At 61.0% G+C, this 14,376-nt stretch overlaps 6 protein-coding genes across 9 annotated transcripts in view; 1 reads left to right on the top strand and 5 right to left on the bottom strand.

Moving 5' to 3' along the window:
• The window catches only part of UBAP2 (ubiquitin associated protein 2), a 238,357-nt gene that overhangs the window by 188,001 nt on the left and 35,980 nt on the right, over positions 1–14,376 (top strand). The gene's annotated exons all lie outside the window — the stretch shown is intronic.
• On the bottom strand, positions 1,245–1,826 carry LOC143172870 (interferon-like). The gene has a single exon (XM_076362713.1). It carries the CDS (start codon positions 1,824–1,826, stop codon positions 1,245–1,247), a length of 582 nt encoding a protein of 193 aa, XP_076218828.1.
• On the bottom strand, positions 4,317–4,898 carry LOC143172869 (interferon-like). The gene has a single exon (XM_076362712.1). The coding sequence runs from the start codon at positions 4,896–4,898 to the stop codon at positions 4,317–4,319; it is 582 nt and encodes a 193-aa protein (XP_076218827.1).
• LOC143172871 (interferon-like) lies at positions 7,392–7,973 on the bottom strand. The gene has a single exon (XM_076362714.1). It carries the CDS (start codon positions 7,971–7,973, stop codon positions 7,392–7,394), a length of 582 nt encoding a protein of 193 aa, XP_076218829.1.
• Positions 10,467–11,048, bottom strand: LOC143172872 (interferon-like). The gene has a single exon (XM_076362716.1). It carries the CDS (start codon positions 11,046–11,048, stop codon positions 10,467–10,469), a length of 582 nt encoding a protein of 193 aa, XP_076218831.1.
• Positions 13,542–14,123, bottom strand: LOC143172873 (interferon-like). Its single transcript, XM_076362717.1, has one exon. It carries the CDS (start codon positions 14,121–14,123, stop codon positions 13,542–13,544), a length of 582 nt encoding a protein of 193 aa, XP_076218832.1.

Below are 14,376 nucleotides of genomic sequence, written 5' to 3'. Positions count from 1 at the left end.
GCTGTGCTTGGGGTGCTGCTGGCACGCGCCCGATGATTTGGCGTACCTAGGTGGCGTGCGTCACTGCAGGAGGTAGGCTGATGTTGGAGGTCCGTGGCTGCAAGGTGTTTTCAAGCGGCGCAACGGGAGAGCTGTCGTGAAAAATGCCTGAAGCGGCAAGCGCAGCCGAACTCGGCCTAATCAAAGCGATCTCTGCCGTGCCTCTCCTTCATCGAATCGACGGGTTTGGGTTGGGAGGGACCTTTAAAGGTCGTCCGGTCCAACCCCCCAGCAATGAGCAGGGCCATCTTCAACTAGGTCGGGTTGCTCGGAGCCCCGTCCGACCTGAGCTTGAATGTTTCCAGGGATGGGGCACCCACCAGCTCTCTGGGCAACCTGTGGCAGCGCTTCACCCCCCTCACGGTAAAAAATGTCTTCCTTGAGTCTCGTCTGAATCTGGCCTCTCTTAGTTTAAAACCATTACCCCTTGTCCTATCGCTACAGGCCCTATTAGAACGTCTGCGCCCATCTTTCTTATAAGCCCCCCTTAAGTATTGAAAGGCCGCAATAAGGTCTCCCCGGAGCCTTCTCTTCTCCAGGCTGAAGAACCCCAACTCCCCCCCAGGAGAGGTGTCCCAGCCCTCTGATCGTGTTTGTGGCCCTCGTCTGGAGGCGCTCCAACAGGTCCGCGTCTTGCTTGTACTGAGGGCTGCAGAGCAGCTGATCATCAGTCGGTCCAAAGCGGGGTGGAAGGTGGAAAATGTTGAGGAGAACGAGGGCCGAAGAGCTGATTCTGACGACGGCGGCTAAACCCTGGCAGAGGTTTTTGCAAGAGGTTGAGGGAAGCGCCTCGCTGGGGAGGTGCCAAAGAGAAGAGTGGGCACGGGATCTGCAGAGCCCTGTTGGGAGCAGGGCTCGGAGCAGGTGTTGAGTGGAGGTGGCTTCCCCCCACCCCGCAGGCTCGTTCCTGTGCTTCTGAGACAAGAGGCACCGGCAATCTTTTTGCAACAGGTCTTTATTTTCTGTCGAATAAATAGGTGAATAAATAGATGATAAAACCCATTGTCAAAATAAATAGACCAAGTTCTATAAATAGAGGAGCGGTCAGTGGAGGCGGAGGGTGCAGGGCCGTTCTTGCAGCGGCTCTTGCCGTGGGTCAGGGGAGGCGGGAGGACAGAGGTGGGGATGGGGCGGTGGTCGAGAAGCGGTGGCGTCGTCGTGGGTGGGGGTGCGTGGGGCCGTGCGGGTTGGTCGGGGTGGTTGGGCTAGTTGCTCATGGTGCGGGTGAGGTTGTGGAGGTGTTGGAAGCAGGCGCCAGCTTCGAGGCGGACGTGGTCCCAGGCGCAGGCGCTGTGGTTGTGGGTGTGGAGGAAGTCCTGGATGTGCCTGAAGTATCTGCTGATGTTGAGCAGGAGGTTGCGGGGCCCTTGGCCTTGGAAGAGCATGCCGTTGGCTGGCACGCATTGCTCCAGGTTGTGCTTGTAATGCTGGAGGTTGTTGAGGAGGCGATGGCGTGCCTGGGCGTCCCAGTGGTGGGGGGTGCTGGGGCTGCTGAGGGTTGTGAAGAGGTGCTGGAGGATGCGGAGGGCAATGTCGGCGGCTTGCTGTGGGTGGTTGGTGTGGAGGAGGGTGTCGGGGAAGAAGGGCGCCTGCTGGTGGTGGCAGGGCTGTGGCGGGCTGGGAGCCATGGCCCGGAGGAGCTGGAGGCTGTCCCAGGGGAAGGTGGCGTCGCGGGGACGCAGGTGGCGGCAGGCGAGGGCGGTGGCGGTGGCGAGAGCCGTCAGGAGGAGCAGGAGCGCCGGGGCGCCGTGCCGCGGGCAGGGCTGCGGGGTTGCGGGCGCAGCCATGGTGGGGCTGTGGGTGCTGCGTGGGTGGTGCTGGTCAGGAGCCTGGTCAGGCTTGGCGGTGGTGCGGGTGGGCGCTGTGCTTGGGGTGCTGCCGGGTGGCCGGCTTTATGTGGTGCGGCGGCTTTGCCTTCCTCGCTTTCTGGTTGCAGCGAGTTTCCGGCTGTGGTTTTCAGTTTTGGCTGGTGGCTGTGGTGGTCTTGGGGAAGTGCGTTGGTGGGGTGGCCGTGCGTGGGGAGGGCGGTGGCGGTGGTGTGCTGGGGGGAAGGTTGGCCGTAGTGGTTGAGTGGGGGATGCGAAAGCGCTGGGGCAGAGCGCTTGGGGGCAGCTGTGCCGGGGAGGTGTGTTAGGGTTTCCCTGTTGCCTGCAGGGCGAGCTGCGGTGCCTCTTTTCTGCAGCTGAAGTTTCCCTTCCTGCCCAAGGGTCTTTTCCGTCTGTGATGCCCTGGTGTTGGTTGTGGTCTGTTTTCCTTTCACTTGTGGCTCGCCTTTGTTTTCATCTTAGCCGGTCTTTTCTTTTCTTTTCTTCTTTTCTTTTCTTTTCGTGTTGGGAAGGGTTGTGAAGTGACGTCGCTTGGCAGAGCCTGGGGAGCCCCCTCCTGGAGCGAGGGCCTGGGGGTGGCGGGGGCTTGCGAGGAGGTGGCTCTGGGTGTAGGCACTTGAGCATTGGATGTGTTCCTGGACGGAGCTGCCCCAGCTCCTGCGTTTGAAGGTGATCGAGAGTGGGGAAGAAAGGCAGGAGGAGAGGCGTGAGGAAAAAGGAAGAGGAAAAAGGGAAGAGCTTTGCTGCTGCTGCTGGGTTGGGTCCCTGGCTGTGGTCCCATGCGTGTGGCCCTGTAGCAGGGGTCTTGTTGTGTTTTCTGTGCCTCCTTGCCTGAGGTGGCTGGAGAGCGAAGAAGAAGATGTCCCCCGTAAGCGAAGGGTCTTGCGTTTGGGGTGGCCTGAGCCCCTGCGCCCCTGGAGGAGGGGCGTCCAAGAGTCCTCTGGAGGTGGAGCTGAGCGAGCTGATGTAGTTCTAGAACTCTAGTGGGAGGAGGAGGAGGTGGAGGTTGCCCTCGCTGAGGTTTTCAGGTCCCTTCCAACAGCAAGGGCAACGTTCTGCTTGTGCGAGAGACGCTGGGAGACGTGTTTTCTCAAAGCTTGTGGAGCAGGGGAAACGTGTGTGTGGTGGTGGTGGTGGTGGTGGTGGTGGCAGGGCGGTGGCGGTGGTGGGAGCCGTGGTCTTGTCAGGCAACGTTGTGTTGGTGGGTGCTGTGCTTGGGGTGCTGCTGGCACGCGCCCGATGATTTGGCGTACCTAGGTGGCGTGCGTCACTGCAGGAGGTAGGCTGATGTTGGAGGTCCGTGGCTGCAAGGTGTTTTCAAGCGGCGCAACGGGAGAGCTGTCGTGAAAAATGCCTGAAGCGGCAAGCGCAGCCGAACTCGGCCTAATCAAAGCGATCTCTGCCGTGCCTCTCCTTCATCGAATCGACTGGTTTGGGTTGGGAGGGACCTTTAAAGGTCGTCCGGTCCAACCCCCCAGCAATGAGCAGGGCCATCTTCAACTAGGTCGGGTTGCTCGGAGCCCCGTCCGACCTGAGCTTGAATGTTTCCAGGGATGGGGCACCCACCAGCTCTCTGGGCAACCTGTGGCAGCGCTTCACCCCCCTCACGGTAAAAAATGTCTTCCTTGAGTCTCGTCTGAATCTGGCCTCTCTTAGTTTAAAACCGTTACCCCTTGTCCTATCGCTACAGGCCCTATTAGAACGTCTGCGCCCATCTTTCTTATAAGCCCCCCTTAAGTATTGAAAGGCCGCAATAAGGTCTCCCCGGAGCCTTCTCTTCTCCAGGCTGAAGAACCCCAACTCCCCCCCAGGAGAGGTGTCCCAGCCCTCTGATCGTGTTTGTGGCCCTCGTCTGGAGGCGCTCCAACAGGTCCGCGTCTTGCTTGTACTGAGGGCTGCAGAGCAGCTGATCATCAGTCGGTCCAAAGCGGGGTGGAAGGTGGAAAATGTTGAGGAGAACGAGGGCCGAAGAGCTGATTCTGACGACGGCGGCTAAACCCTGGCAGAGGTTTTTGCAAGAGGTTGAGGGAAGCGCCTCGCTGGGGAGGTGCCAAAGAGAAGAGTGGGCACGGGATCTGCAGAGCCCTGTTGGGAGCAGGGCTCGGAGCAGGTGTTGAGTGGAGGTGGCTTCCCCCCACCCCGCAGGCTCGTTCCTGTGCTTCTGAGACAAGAGGCACCGGCAATCTTTTTGCAACAGGTCTTTATTTTCTGTCGAATAAATAGGTGAATAAATAGATGATAAAACCCATTGTCAAAATAAATAGACCAAGTTCTATAAATAGAGGAGCGGTCAGTGGAGGCGGAGGGTGCAGGGCCGTTCTTGCAGCGGCTCTTGCCGTGGGTCAGGGGAGGCGGGAGGACAGAGGTGGGGATGGGGCGGTGGTCGAGAAGCGGTGGCGTCGTCGTGGGTGGGGGTGCGTGGGGCCGTGCGGGTTGGTCGGGGTGGTTGGGCTAGTTGCTCATGGTGCGGGTGAGGTTGTGGAGGTGTTGGAAGCAGGCGCCAGCTTCGAGGCGGACGTGGTCCCAGGCGCAGGCGCTGTGGTTGTGGGTGTGGAGGAAGTCCTGGATGTGCCTGAAGTATCTGCTGATGTTGAGCAGGAGGTTGCGGGGCCCTTGGCCTTGGAAGAGCATGCCGTTGGCTGGCACGCATTGCTCCAGGTTGTGCTTGTAATGCTGGAGGTTGTTGAGGAGGCGATGGCGTGCCTGGGCGTCCCAGTGGTGGGGGGTGCTGGGGCTGCTGAGGGTTGTGAAGAGGTGCTGGAGGATGCGGAGGGCAATGTCGGCGGCTTGCTGTGGGTGGTTGGTGTGGAGGAGGGTGTCGGGGAAGAAGGGCGCCTGCTGGTGGTGGCAGGGCTGTGGCGGGCTGGGAGCCATGGCCCGGAGGAGCTGGAGGCTGTCCCAGGGGAAGGTGGCGTCGCGGGGACGCAGGTGGCGGCAGGCGAGGGCGGTGGCGGTGGCGAGAGCCGTCAGGAGGAGCAGGAGCGCCGGGGCGCCGTGCCGCGGGCAGGGCTGCGGGGTTGCGGGCGCAGCCATGGTGGGGCTGTGGGTGCTGCGTGGGTGGTGCTGGTCAGGAGCCTGGTCAGGCTTGGCGGTGGTGCGGGTGGGCGCTGTGCTTGGGGTGCTGCCGGGTGGCCGGCTTTATGTGGTGCGGCGGCTTTGCCTTCCTCGCTTTCTGGTTGCAGCGAGTTTCCGGCTGTGGTTTTCAGTTTTGGCTGGTGGCTGTGGTGGTCTTGGGGAAGTGCGTTGGTGGGGTGGCCGTGCGTGGGGAGGGCGGTGGCGGTGGTGTGCTGGGGGGAAGGTTGGCCGTAGTGGTTGAGTGGGGGATGCGAAAGCGCTGGGGCAGAGCGCTTGGGGGCAGCTGTGCCGGGGAGGTGTGTTAGGGTTTCCCTGTTGCCTGCAGGGCGAGCTGCGGTGCCTCTTTTCTGCAGCTGAAGTTTCCCTTCCTGCCCAAGGGTCTTTTCCGTCTGTGATGCCCTGGTGTTGGTTGTGGTCTGTTTTCCTTTCACTTGTGGCTCGCCTTTGTTTTCATCTTAGCCGGTCTTTTCTTTTCTTTTCTTCTTTTCTTTTCTTTTCGTGTTGGGAAGGGTTGTGAAGTGACGTCGCTTGGCAGAGCCTGGGGAGCCCCCTCCTGGAGCGAGGGCCTGGGGGTGGCGGGGGCTTGCGAGGAGGTGGCTCTGGGTGTAGGCACTTGAGCATTGGATGTGTTCCTGGACGGAGCTGCCCCAGCTCCTGCGTTTGAAGGTGATCGAGAGTGGGGAAGAAAGGCAGGAGGAGAGGCGTGAGGAAAAAGGAAGAGGAAAAAGGGAAGAGCTTTGCTGCTGCTGCTGGGTTGGGTCCCTGGCTGTGGTCCCATGCGTGTGGCCCTGTAGCAGGGGTCTTGTTGTGTTTTCTGTGCCTCCTTGCCTGAGGTGGCTGGAGAGCGAAGAAGAAGATGTCCCCCGTAAGCGAAGGGTCTTGCGTTTGGGGTGGCCTGAGCCCCTGCGCCCCTGGAGGAGGGGCGTCCAAGAGTCCTCTGGAGGTGGAGCTGAGCGAGCCGATGTAGTTCTAGAACTCTAGTGGGAGGAGGAGGAGGTGGAGGTTGCCCTCGCTGAGGTTTTCAGGTCCCTTCCAACAGCAAGGGCAACGTTCTGCTTGTGCGAGAGACGCTGGGAGACGTGTTTTCTCAAAGCTTGTGGAGCAGGGGAAACGTGTGTGTGGTGGTGGTGGTGGTGGTGGTGGTGGTGGCAGGGCGGTGGCGGTGGTGGGAGCCGTGGTCTTGTCAGGCAACGTTGTGTTGGTGGGTGCTGTGCTTGGGGTGCTGCTGGCACGTGCCCGATGATTTGGCGTACCTAGGTGGCGTGCGTCACTGCAGGAGGTAGGCTGATGTTGGAGGTCCGTGGCTGCAAGGTGTTTTCAAGCGGCGCAACGGGAGAGCTGTCGTGAAAAATGCCTGAAGCGGCAAGCGCAGCCGAACTCGGCCTAATCAAAGCGATCTCTGCCGTGCCTCTCCTTCATCGAATCGACTGGTTTGGGTTGGGAGGGACCTTTAAAGGTCGTCCGGTCCAACCCCCCAGCAATGAGCAGGGCCATCTTCAACTAGGTCGGGTTGCTCGGAGCCCCGTCCGACCTGAGCTTGAATGTTTCCAGGGATGGGGCACCCACCAGCTCTCTGGGCAACCTGTGGCAGCGCTTCACCCCCCTCACGGTAAAAAATGTCTTCCTTGAGTCTCGTCTGAATCTGGCCTCTCTTAGTTTAAAACCGTTACCCCTTGTCCTATCGCTACAGGCCCTATTAGAACGTCTGCGCCCATCTTTCTTATAAGCCCCCCTTAAGTATTGAAAGGCCGCAATAAGGTCTCCCCGGAGCCTTCTCTTCTCCAGGCTGAAGAACCCCAACTCCCCCCCAGGAGAGGTGTCCCAGCCCTCTGATCGTGTTTGTGGCCCTCGTCTGGAGGCGCTCCAACAGGTCCGCGTCTTGCTTGTACTGAGGGCTGCAGAGCAGCTGATCATCAGTCGGTCCAAAGCGGGGTGGAAGGTGGAAAATGTTGAGGAGAACGAGGGCCGAAGAGCTGATTCTGACGACGGCGGCTAAACCCTGGCAGAGGTTTTTGCAAGAGGTTGAGGGAAGCGCCTCGCTGGGGAGGTGCCAAAGAGAAGAGTGGGCACGGGATCTGCAGAGCCCTGTTGGGAGCAGGGCTCGGAGCAGGTGTTGAGTGGAGGTGGCTTCCCCCCACCCCGCAGGCTCGTTCCTGTGCTTCTGAGACAAGAGGCACCGGCAATCTTTTTGCAACAGGTCTTTATTTTCTGTCGAATAAATAGGTGAATAAATAGATGATAAAACCCATTGTCAAAATAAATAGACCAAGTTCTATAAATAGAGGAGCGGTCAGTGGAGGCGGAGGGTGCAGGGCCGTTCTTGCAGCGGCTCTTGCCGTGGGTCAGGGGAGGCGGGAGGACAGAGGTGGGGATGGGGCGGTGGTCGAGAAGCGGTGGCGTCGTCGTGGGTGGGGGTGCGTGGGGCCGTGCGGGTTGGTCGGGGTGGTTGGGCTAGTTGCTCATGGTGCGGGTGAGGTTGTGGAGGTGTTGGAAGCAGGCGCCAGCTTCGAGGCGGACGTGGTCCCAGGCGCAGGCGCTGTGGTTGTGGGTGTGGAGGAAGTCCTGGATGTGCCTGAAGTATCTGCTGATGTTGAGCAGGAGGTTGCGGGGCCCTTGGCCTTGGAAGAGCATGCCGTTGGCTGGCACGCATTGCTCCAGGTTGTGCTTGTAATGCTGGAGGTTGTTGAGGAGGCGATGGCGTGCCTGGGCGTCCCAGTGGTGGGGGGTGCTGGGGCTGCTGAGGGTTGTGAAGAGGTGCTGGAGGATGCGGAGGGCAATGTCGGCGGCTTGCTGTGGGTGGTTGGTGTGGAGGAGGGTGTCGGGGAAGAAGGGCGCCTGCTGGTGGTGGCAGGGCTGTGGCGGGCTGGGAGCCATGGCCCGGAGGAGCTGGAGGCTGTCCCAGGGGAAGGTGGCGTCGCGGGGACGCAGGTGGCGGCAGGCGAGGGCGGTGGCGGTGGCGAGAGCCGTCAGGAGGAGCAGGAGCGCCGGGGCGCCGTGCCGCGGGCAGGGCTGCGGGGTTGCGGGCGCAGCCATGGTGGGGCTGTGGGTGCTGCGTGGGTGGTGCTGGTCAGGAGCCTGGTCAGGCTTGGCGGTGGTGCGGGTGGGCGCTGTGCTTGGGGTGCTGCCGGGTGGCCGGCTTTATGTGGTGCGGCGGCTTTGCCTTCCTCGCTTTCTGGTTGCAGCGAGTTTCCGGCTGTGGTTTTCAGTTTTGGCTGGTGGCTGTGGTGGTCTTGGGGAAGTGCGTTGGTGGGGTGGCCGTGCGTGGGGAGGGCGGTGGCGGTGGTGTGCTGGGGGGAAGGTTGGCCGTAGTGGTTGAGTGGGGGATGCGAAAGCGCTGGGGCAGAGCGCTTGGGGGCAGCTGTGCCGGGGAGGTGTGTTAGGGTTTCCCTGTTGCCTGCAGGGCGAGCTGCGGTGCCTCTTTTCTGCAGCTGAAGTTTCCCTTCCTGCCCAAGGGTCTTTTCCGTCTGTGATGCCCTGGTGTTGGTTGTGGTCTGTTTTCCTTTCACTTGTGGCTCGCCTTTGTTTTCATCTTAGCCGGTCTTTTCTTTTCTTTTCTTCTTTTCTTTTCTTTTCGTGTTGGGAAGGGTTGTGAAGTGACGTCGCTTGGCAGAGCCTGGGGAGCCCCCTCCTGGAGCGAGGGCCTGGGGGTGGCGGGGGCTTGCGAGGAGGTGGCTCTGGGTGTAGGCACTTGAGCATTGGATGTGTTCCTGGACGGAGCTGCCCCAGCTCCTGCGTTTGAAGGTGATCGAGAGTGGGGAAGAAAGGCAGGAGGAGAGGCGTGAGGAAAAAGGAAGAGGAAAAAGGGAAGAGCTTTGCTGCTGCTGCTGGGTTGGGTCCCTGGCTGTGGTCCCATGCGTGTGGCCCTGTAGCAGGGGTCTTGTTGTGTTTTCTGTGCCTCCTTGCCTGAGGTGGCTGGAGAGCGAAGAAGAAGATGTCCCCCGTAAGCGAAGGGTCTTGCGTTTGGGGTGGCCTGAGCCCCTGCGCCCCTGGAGGAGGGGCGTCCAAGAGTCCTCTGGAGGTGGAGCTGAGCGAGCCGATGTAGTTCTAGAACTCTAGTGGGAGGAGGAGGAGGTGGAGGTTGCCCTCGCTGAGGTTTTCAGGTCCCTTCCAACAGCAAGGGCAACGTTCTGCTTGTGCGAGAGACGCTGGGAGACGTGTTTTCTCAAAGCTTGTGGAGCAGGGGAAACGTGTGTGTGGTGGTGGTGGTGGTGGTGGTGGTGGTGGCAGGGCGGTGGCGGTGGTGGGAGCCGTGGTCTTGTCAGGCAACGTTGTGTTGGTGGGTGCTGTGCTTGGGGTGCTGCTGGCACGTGCCCGATGATTTGGCGTACCTAGGTGGCGTGCGTCACTGCAGGAGGTAGGCTGATGTTGGAGGTCCGTGGCTGCAAGGTGTTTTCAAGCGGCGCAACGGGAGAGCTGTCGTGAAAAATGCCTGAAGCGGCAAGCGCAGCCGAACTCGGCCTAATCAAAGCGATCTCTGCCGTGCCTCTCCTTCATCGAATCGACTGGTTTGGGTTGGGAGGGACCTTTAAAGGTCGTCCGGTCCAACCCCCCAGCAATGAGCAGGGCCATCTTCAACTAGGTCGGGTTGCTCGGAGCCCCGTCCGACCTGAGCTTGAATGTTTCCAGGGATGGGGCACCCACCAGCTCTCTGGGCAACCTGTGGCAGCGCTTCACCCCCCTCACGGTAAAAAATGTCTTCCTTGAGTCTCGTCTGAATCTGGCCTCTCTTAGTTTAAAACCGTTACCCCTTGTCCTATCGCTACAGGCCCTATTAGAACGTCTGCGCCCATCTTTCTTATAAGCCCCCCTTAAGTATTGAAAGGCCGCAATAAGGTCTCCCCGGAGCCTTCTCTTCTCCAGGCTGAAGAACCCCAACTCCCCCCCAGGAGAGGTGTCCCAGCCCTCTGATCGTGTTTGTGGCCCTCGTCTGGAGGCGCTCCAACAGGTCCGCGTCTTGCTTGTACTGAGGGCTGCAGAGCAGCTGATCATCAGTCGGTCCAAAGCGGGGTGGAAGGTGGAAAATGTTGAGGAGAACGAGGGCCGAAGAGCTGATTCTGACGACGGCGGCTAAACCCTGGCAGAGGTTTTTGCAAGAGGTTGAGGGAAGCGCCTCGCTGGGGAGGTGCCAAAGAGAAGAGTGGGCACGGGATCTGCAGAGCCCTGTTGGGAGCAGGGCTCGGAGCAGGTGTTGAGTGGAGGTGGCTTCCCCCCACCCCGCAGGCTCGTTCCTGTGCTTCTGAGACAAGAGGCACCGGCAATCTTTTTGCAACAGGTCTTTATTTTCTGTCGAATAAATAGGTGAATAAATAGATGATAAAACCCATTGTCAAAATAAATAGACCAAGTTCTATAAATAGAGGAGCGGTCAGTGGAGGCGGAGGGTGCAGGGCCGTTCTTGCAGCGGCTCTTGCCGTGGGTCAGGGGAGGCGGGAGGACAGAGGTGGGGATGGGGCGGTGGTCGAGAAGCGGTGGCGTCGTCGTGGGTGGGGGTGCGTGGGGCCGTGCGGGTTGGTCGGGGTGGTTGGGCTAGTTGCTCATGGTGCGGGTGAGGTTGTGGAGGTGTTGGAAGCAGGCGCCAGCTTCGAGGCGGACGTGGTCCCAGGCGCAGGCGCTGTGGTTGTGGGTGTGGAGGAAGTCCTGGATGTGCCTGAAGTATCTGCTGATGTTGAGCAGGAGGTTGCGGGGCCCTTGGCCTTGGAAGAGCATGCCGTTGGCTGGCACGCATTGCTCCAGGTTGTGCTTGTAATGCTGGAGGTTGTTGAGGAGGCGATGGCGTGCCTGGGCGTCCCAGTGGTGGGGGGTGCTGGGGCTGCTGAGGGTTGTGAAGAGGTGCTGGAGGATGCGGAGGGCAATGTCGGCGGCTTGCTGTGGGTGGTTGGTGTGGAGGAGGGTGTCGGGGAAGAAGGGCGCCTGCTGGTGGTGGCAGGGCTGTGGCGGGCTGGGAGCCATGGCCCGGAGGAGCTGGAGGCTGTCCCAGGGGAAGGTGGCGTCGCGGGGACGCAGGTGGCGGCAGGCGAGGGCGGTGGCGGTGGCGAGAGCCGTCAGGAGGAGCAGGAGCGCCGGGGCGCCGTGCCGCGGGCAGGGCTGCGGGGTTGCGGGCGCAGCCATGGTGGGGCTGTGGGTGCTGCGTGGGTGGTGCTGGTCAGGAGCCTGGTCAGGCTTGGCGGTGGTGCGGGTGGGCGCTGTGCTTGGGGTGCTGCCGGGTGGCCGGCTTTATGTGGTGCGGCGGCTTTGCCTTCCTCGCTTTCTGGTTGCAGCGAGTTTCCGGCTGTGGTTTTCAGTTTTGGCTGGTGGCTGTGGTGGTCTTGGGGAAGTGCGTTGGTGGGGTGGCCGTGCGTGGGGAGGGCGGTGGCGGTGGTGTGCTGGGGGGAAGGTTGGCCGTAGTGGTTGAGTGGGGGATGCGAAAGCGCTGGGGCAGAGCGCTTGGGGGCAGCTGTGCCGGGGAGGTGTGTTAGGGTTTCCCTGTTGCCTGCAGGGCGAGCTGCGGTGCCTCTTTTCTGCAGCTGAAGTTTCCCTTCCTGCCCAAGGGTCTTTTCCGTCTGTGATGCCCTGGTGTTGGTTGTGGTCTGTTTTCCTTTCACTTGTGGCTCGCCTTTGTTTTCATCTTAGCCGGTCTTTTCTTTTCTTTTCTTCTTTTCTTTTCTTTTCGTGTTGGGAAGGGTTGTGAAGTGACGTCGCTTGGCAGAGCCTGGGGAGCCCCCTCCTGGAGCGAGGGCCTGGGGGTGGCGGGGGCTTGCGAGGAGGTGGCTCTGGGTGTAGGCACTTGAGCATTGGATGTGTTCCTGGACGGAGCTGCCCCAGCTCCTGCGTTTGAAGGTGATCGAGAGTGGGGAAGAAAGGCAGGAGGAGAGGCGTGAGGAAAAAGGAAGAGGAAAAAGGGAAGAGCTTTGCTGCTGCTGCTGGGTTGGGTCCCTGGCTGTGGTCCCATGCGTGTGGCCCTGTAGCAGGGGTCTTGTTGTGTTTTCTGTGCCTCCTTGCCTGAGGTGGCTGGAGAGCGAAGAAGAAGATGTCCCCCGTAAGCGAAGGGTCTTGCGTTTGGGGTGGCCTGAGCCCCTGCGCCCCTGGAGGAGGGGCGTCCAAGAGTCCTCTGGAGGTGGAGCTGAGCGAGCCGATGTAGTTCTAGAACTCTAGTGGGAGGAGGAGGAGGTGGAGGTTGCCCTCGCTGAGGTTTTCAGGTCCCTTCCAACAGCAAGGGCAACGTTCTGCTTGTGCGAGAGACGCTGGGAGACGTGTTTTCTCAAAGCTTGTGGAGCAGGGGAAACGTGTGTGTGGTGGTGGTGGTGGTGGTGGTGGTGGTGGCAGGGCGGTGGCGGTGGTGGGAGCCGTGGTCTTGTCAGGCAACGTTGTGTTGGTGGGTGCTGTGCTTGGGGTGCTGCTGGCACGTGCCCGATGATTTGGCGTACCTAGGTGGCGTGCGTCACTGCAGGAGGTAGGCTGATGTTGGAGGTCCGTGGCTGCAAGGTGTTTTCAAGCGGCGCAACGGGAGAGCTGTCGTGAAAAATGCCTGAAGCGGCAAGCGCAGCCGAACTCGGCCTAATCAAAGCGATCTCTGCCGTGCCTCTCCTTCATCGAATCGACTGGTTTGGGTTGGGAGGGACCTTTAAAGGTCGTCCGGTCCAACCCCCCAGCAATGAGCAGGGCCATCTTCAACTAGGTCGGGTTGCTCGGAGCCCCGTCCGACCTGAGCTTGAATGTTTCCAGGGATGGGGCACCCACCAGCTCTCTGGGCAACCTGTGGCAGCGCTTCACCCCCCTCACGGTAAAAAATGTCTTCCTTGAGTCTCGTCTGAATCTGGCCTCTCTTAGTTTAAAACCGTTACCCCTTGTCCTATCGCTACAGGCCCTATTAGAACGTCTGCGCCCATCTTTCTTATAAGCCCCCCTTAAGTATTGAAAGGCCGCAATAAGGTCTCCCCGGAGCCTTCTCTTCTCCAGGCTGAAGAACCCCAACTCCCCCCCAGGAGAGGTGTCCCAGCCCTCTGATCGTGTTTGTGGCCCTCGTCTGGAGGCGCTCCAACAGGTCCGCGTCTTGCTTGTACTGAGGGCTGCAGAGCAGCTGATCATCAGTCGGTCCAAAGCGGGGTGGAAGGTGGAAAATGTTGAGGAGAACGAGGGCCGAAGAGCTGATTCTGACGACGGCGGCTAAACCCTGGCAGAGGTTTTTGCAAGAGGTTGAGGGAAGCGCCTCGCTGGGGAGGTGCCAAAGAGAAGAGTGGGCACGGGATCTGCAGAGCCCTGTTGGGAGCAGGGCTCGGAGCAGGTGTTGAGTGGAGGTGGCTTCCCCCCACCCCGCAGGCTCGTTCCTGTGCTTCTGAGACAAGAGGCACCGGCAATCTTTTTGCAACAGGTCTTTATTTTCTGTCGAATAAATAGGTGAATAAATAGATGATAAAACCCATTGTCAAAATAAATAGACCAAGTTCTATAAATAGAGGAGCGGTCAGTGGAGGCGGAGGGTGCAGGGCCGTTCTTGCAGCGGCTCTTGCCGTGGGTCAGGGGAGGCGGGAGGACAGAGGTGGGGATGGGGCGGTGGTCGAGAAGCGGTGGCGTCGTCGTGGGTGGGGGTGCGTGGGGCCGTGCGGGTTGGTCGGGGTGGTTGGGCTAGTTGCTCATGGTGCGGGTGAGGTTGTGGAGGTGTTGGAAGCAGGCGCCAGCTTCGAGGCGGACGTGGTCCCAGGCGCAGGCGCTGTGGTTGTGGGTGTGGAGGAAGTCCTGGATGTGCCTGAAGTATCTGCTGATGTTGAGCAGGAGGTTGCGGGGCCCTTGGCCTTGGAAGAGCATGCCGTTGGCTGGCACGCATTGCTCCAGGTTGTGCTTGTAATGCTGGAGGTTGTTGAGGAGGCGATGGCGTGCCTGGGCGTCCCAGTGGTGGGGGGTGCTGGGGCTGCTGAGGGTTGTGAAGAGGTGCTGGAGGATGCGGAGGGCAATGTCGGCGGCTTGCTGTGGGTGGTTGGTGTGGAGGAGGGTGTCGGGGAAGAAGGGCGCCTGCTGGTGGTGGCAGGGCTGTGGCGGGCTGGGAGCCATGGCCCGGAGGAGCTGGAGGCTGTCCCAGGGGAAGGTGGCGTCGCGGGGACGCAGGTGGCGGCAGGCGAGGGCGGTGGCGGTGGCGAGAGCCGTCAGGAGGAGCAGGAGCGCCGGGGCGCCGTGCCGCGGGCAGGGCTGCGGGGTTGCGGGCGCAGCCATGGTGGGGCTGTGGGTGCTGCGTGGGTGGTGCTGGTCAGGAGCCTGGTCAGGCTTGGCGGTGGTGCGGGTGGGCGCTGTGCTTGGGGTGCTGCCGGGTGGCCGGCTTTATGTGGTGCGGCGGCTTTGCCTTCCTCGCTTTCTGGTTGCAGCGAGTTTCCGGCTGTGGTTTTCAGTTTTGGCTGGTGGCTGTGGTGGTCTTGGGGAAGTGCGTTGGTGGGGTGGCCGTGCGTGGGGAGGGCGGTGGCGGTGGTGT

The sequence above is a fragment of the Aptenodytes patagonicus genome, chromosome Z (genome assembly GCF_965638725.1).
Source record: "Aptenodytes patagonicus chromosome Z, bAptPat1.pri.cur, whole genome shotgun sequence".
NCBI classification, from domain to species: Eukaryota; Metazoa; Chordata; class Aves; order Sphenisciformes; family Spheniscidae; genus Aptenodytes; species Aptenodytes patagonicus.
The sequence above is the reverse complement of the archived record's forward strand: the minus strand, read 5'-3'. Positions and strand labels throughout refer to the sequence as shown.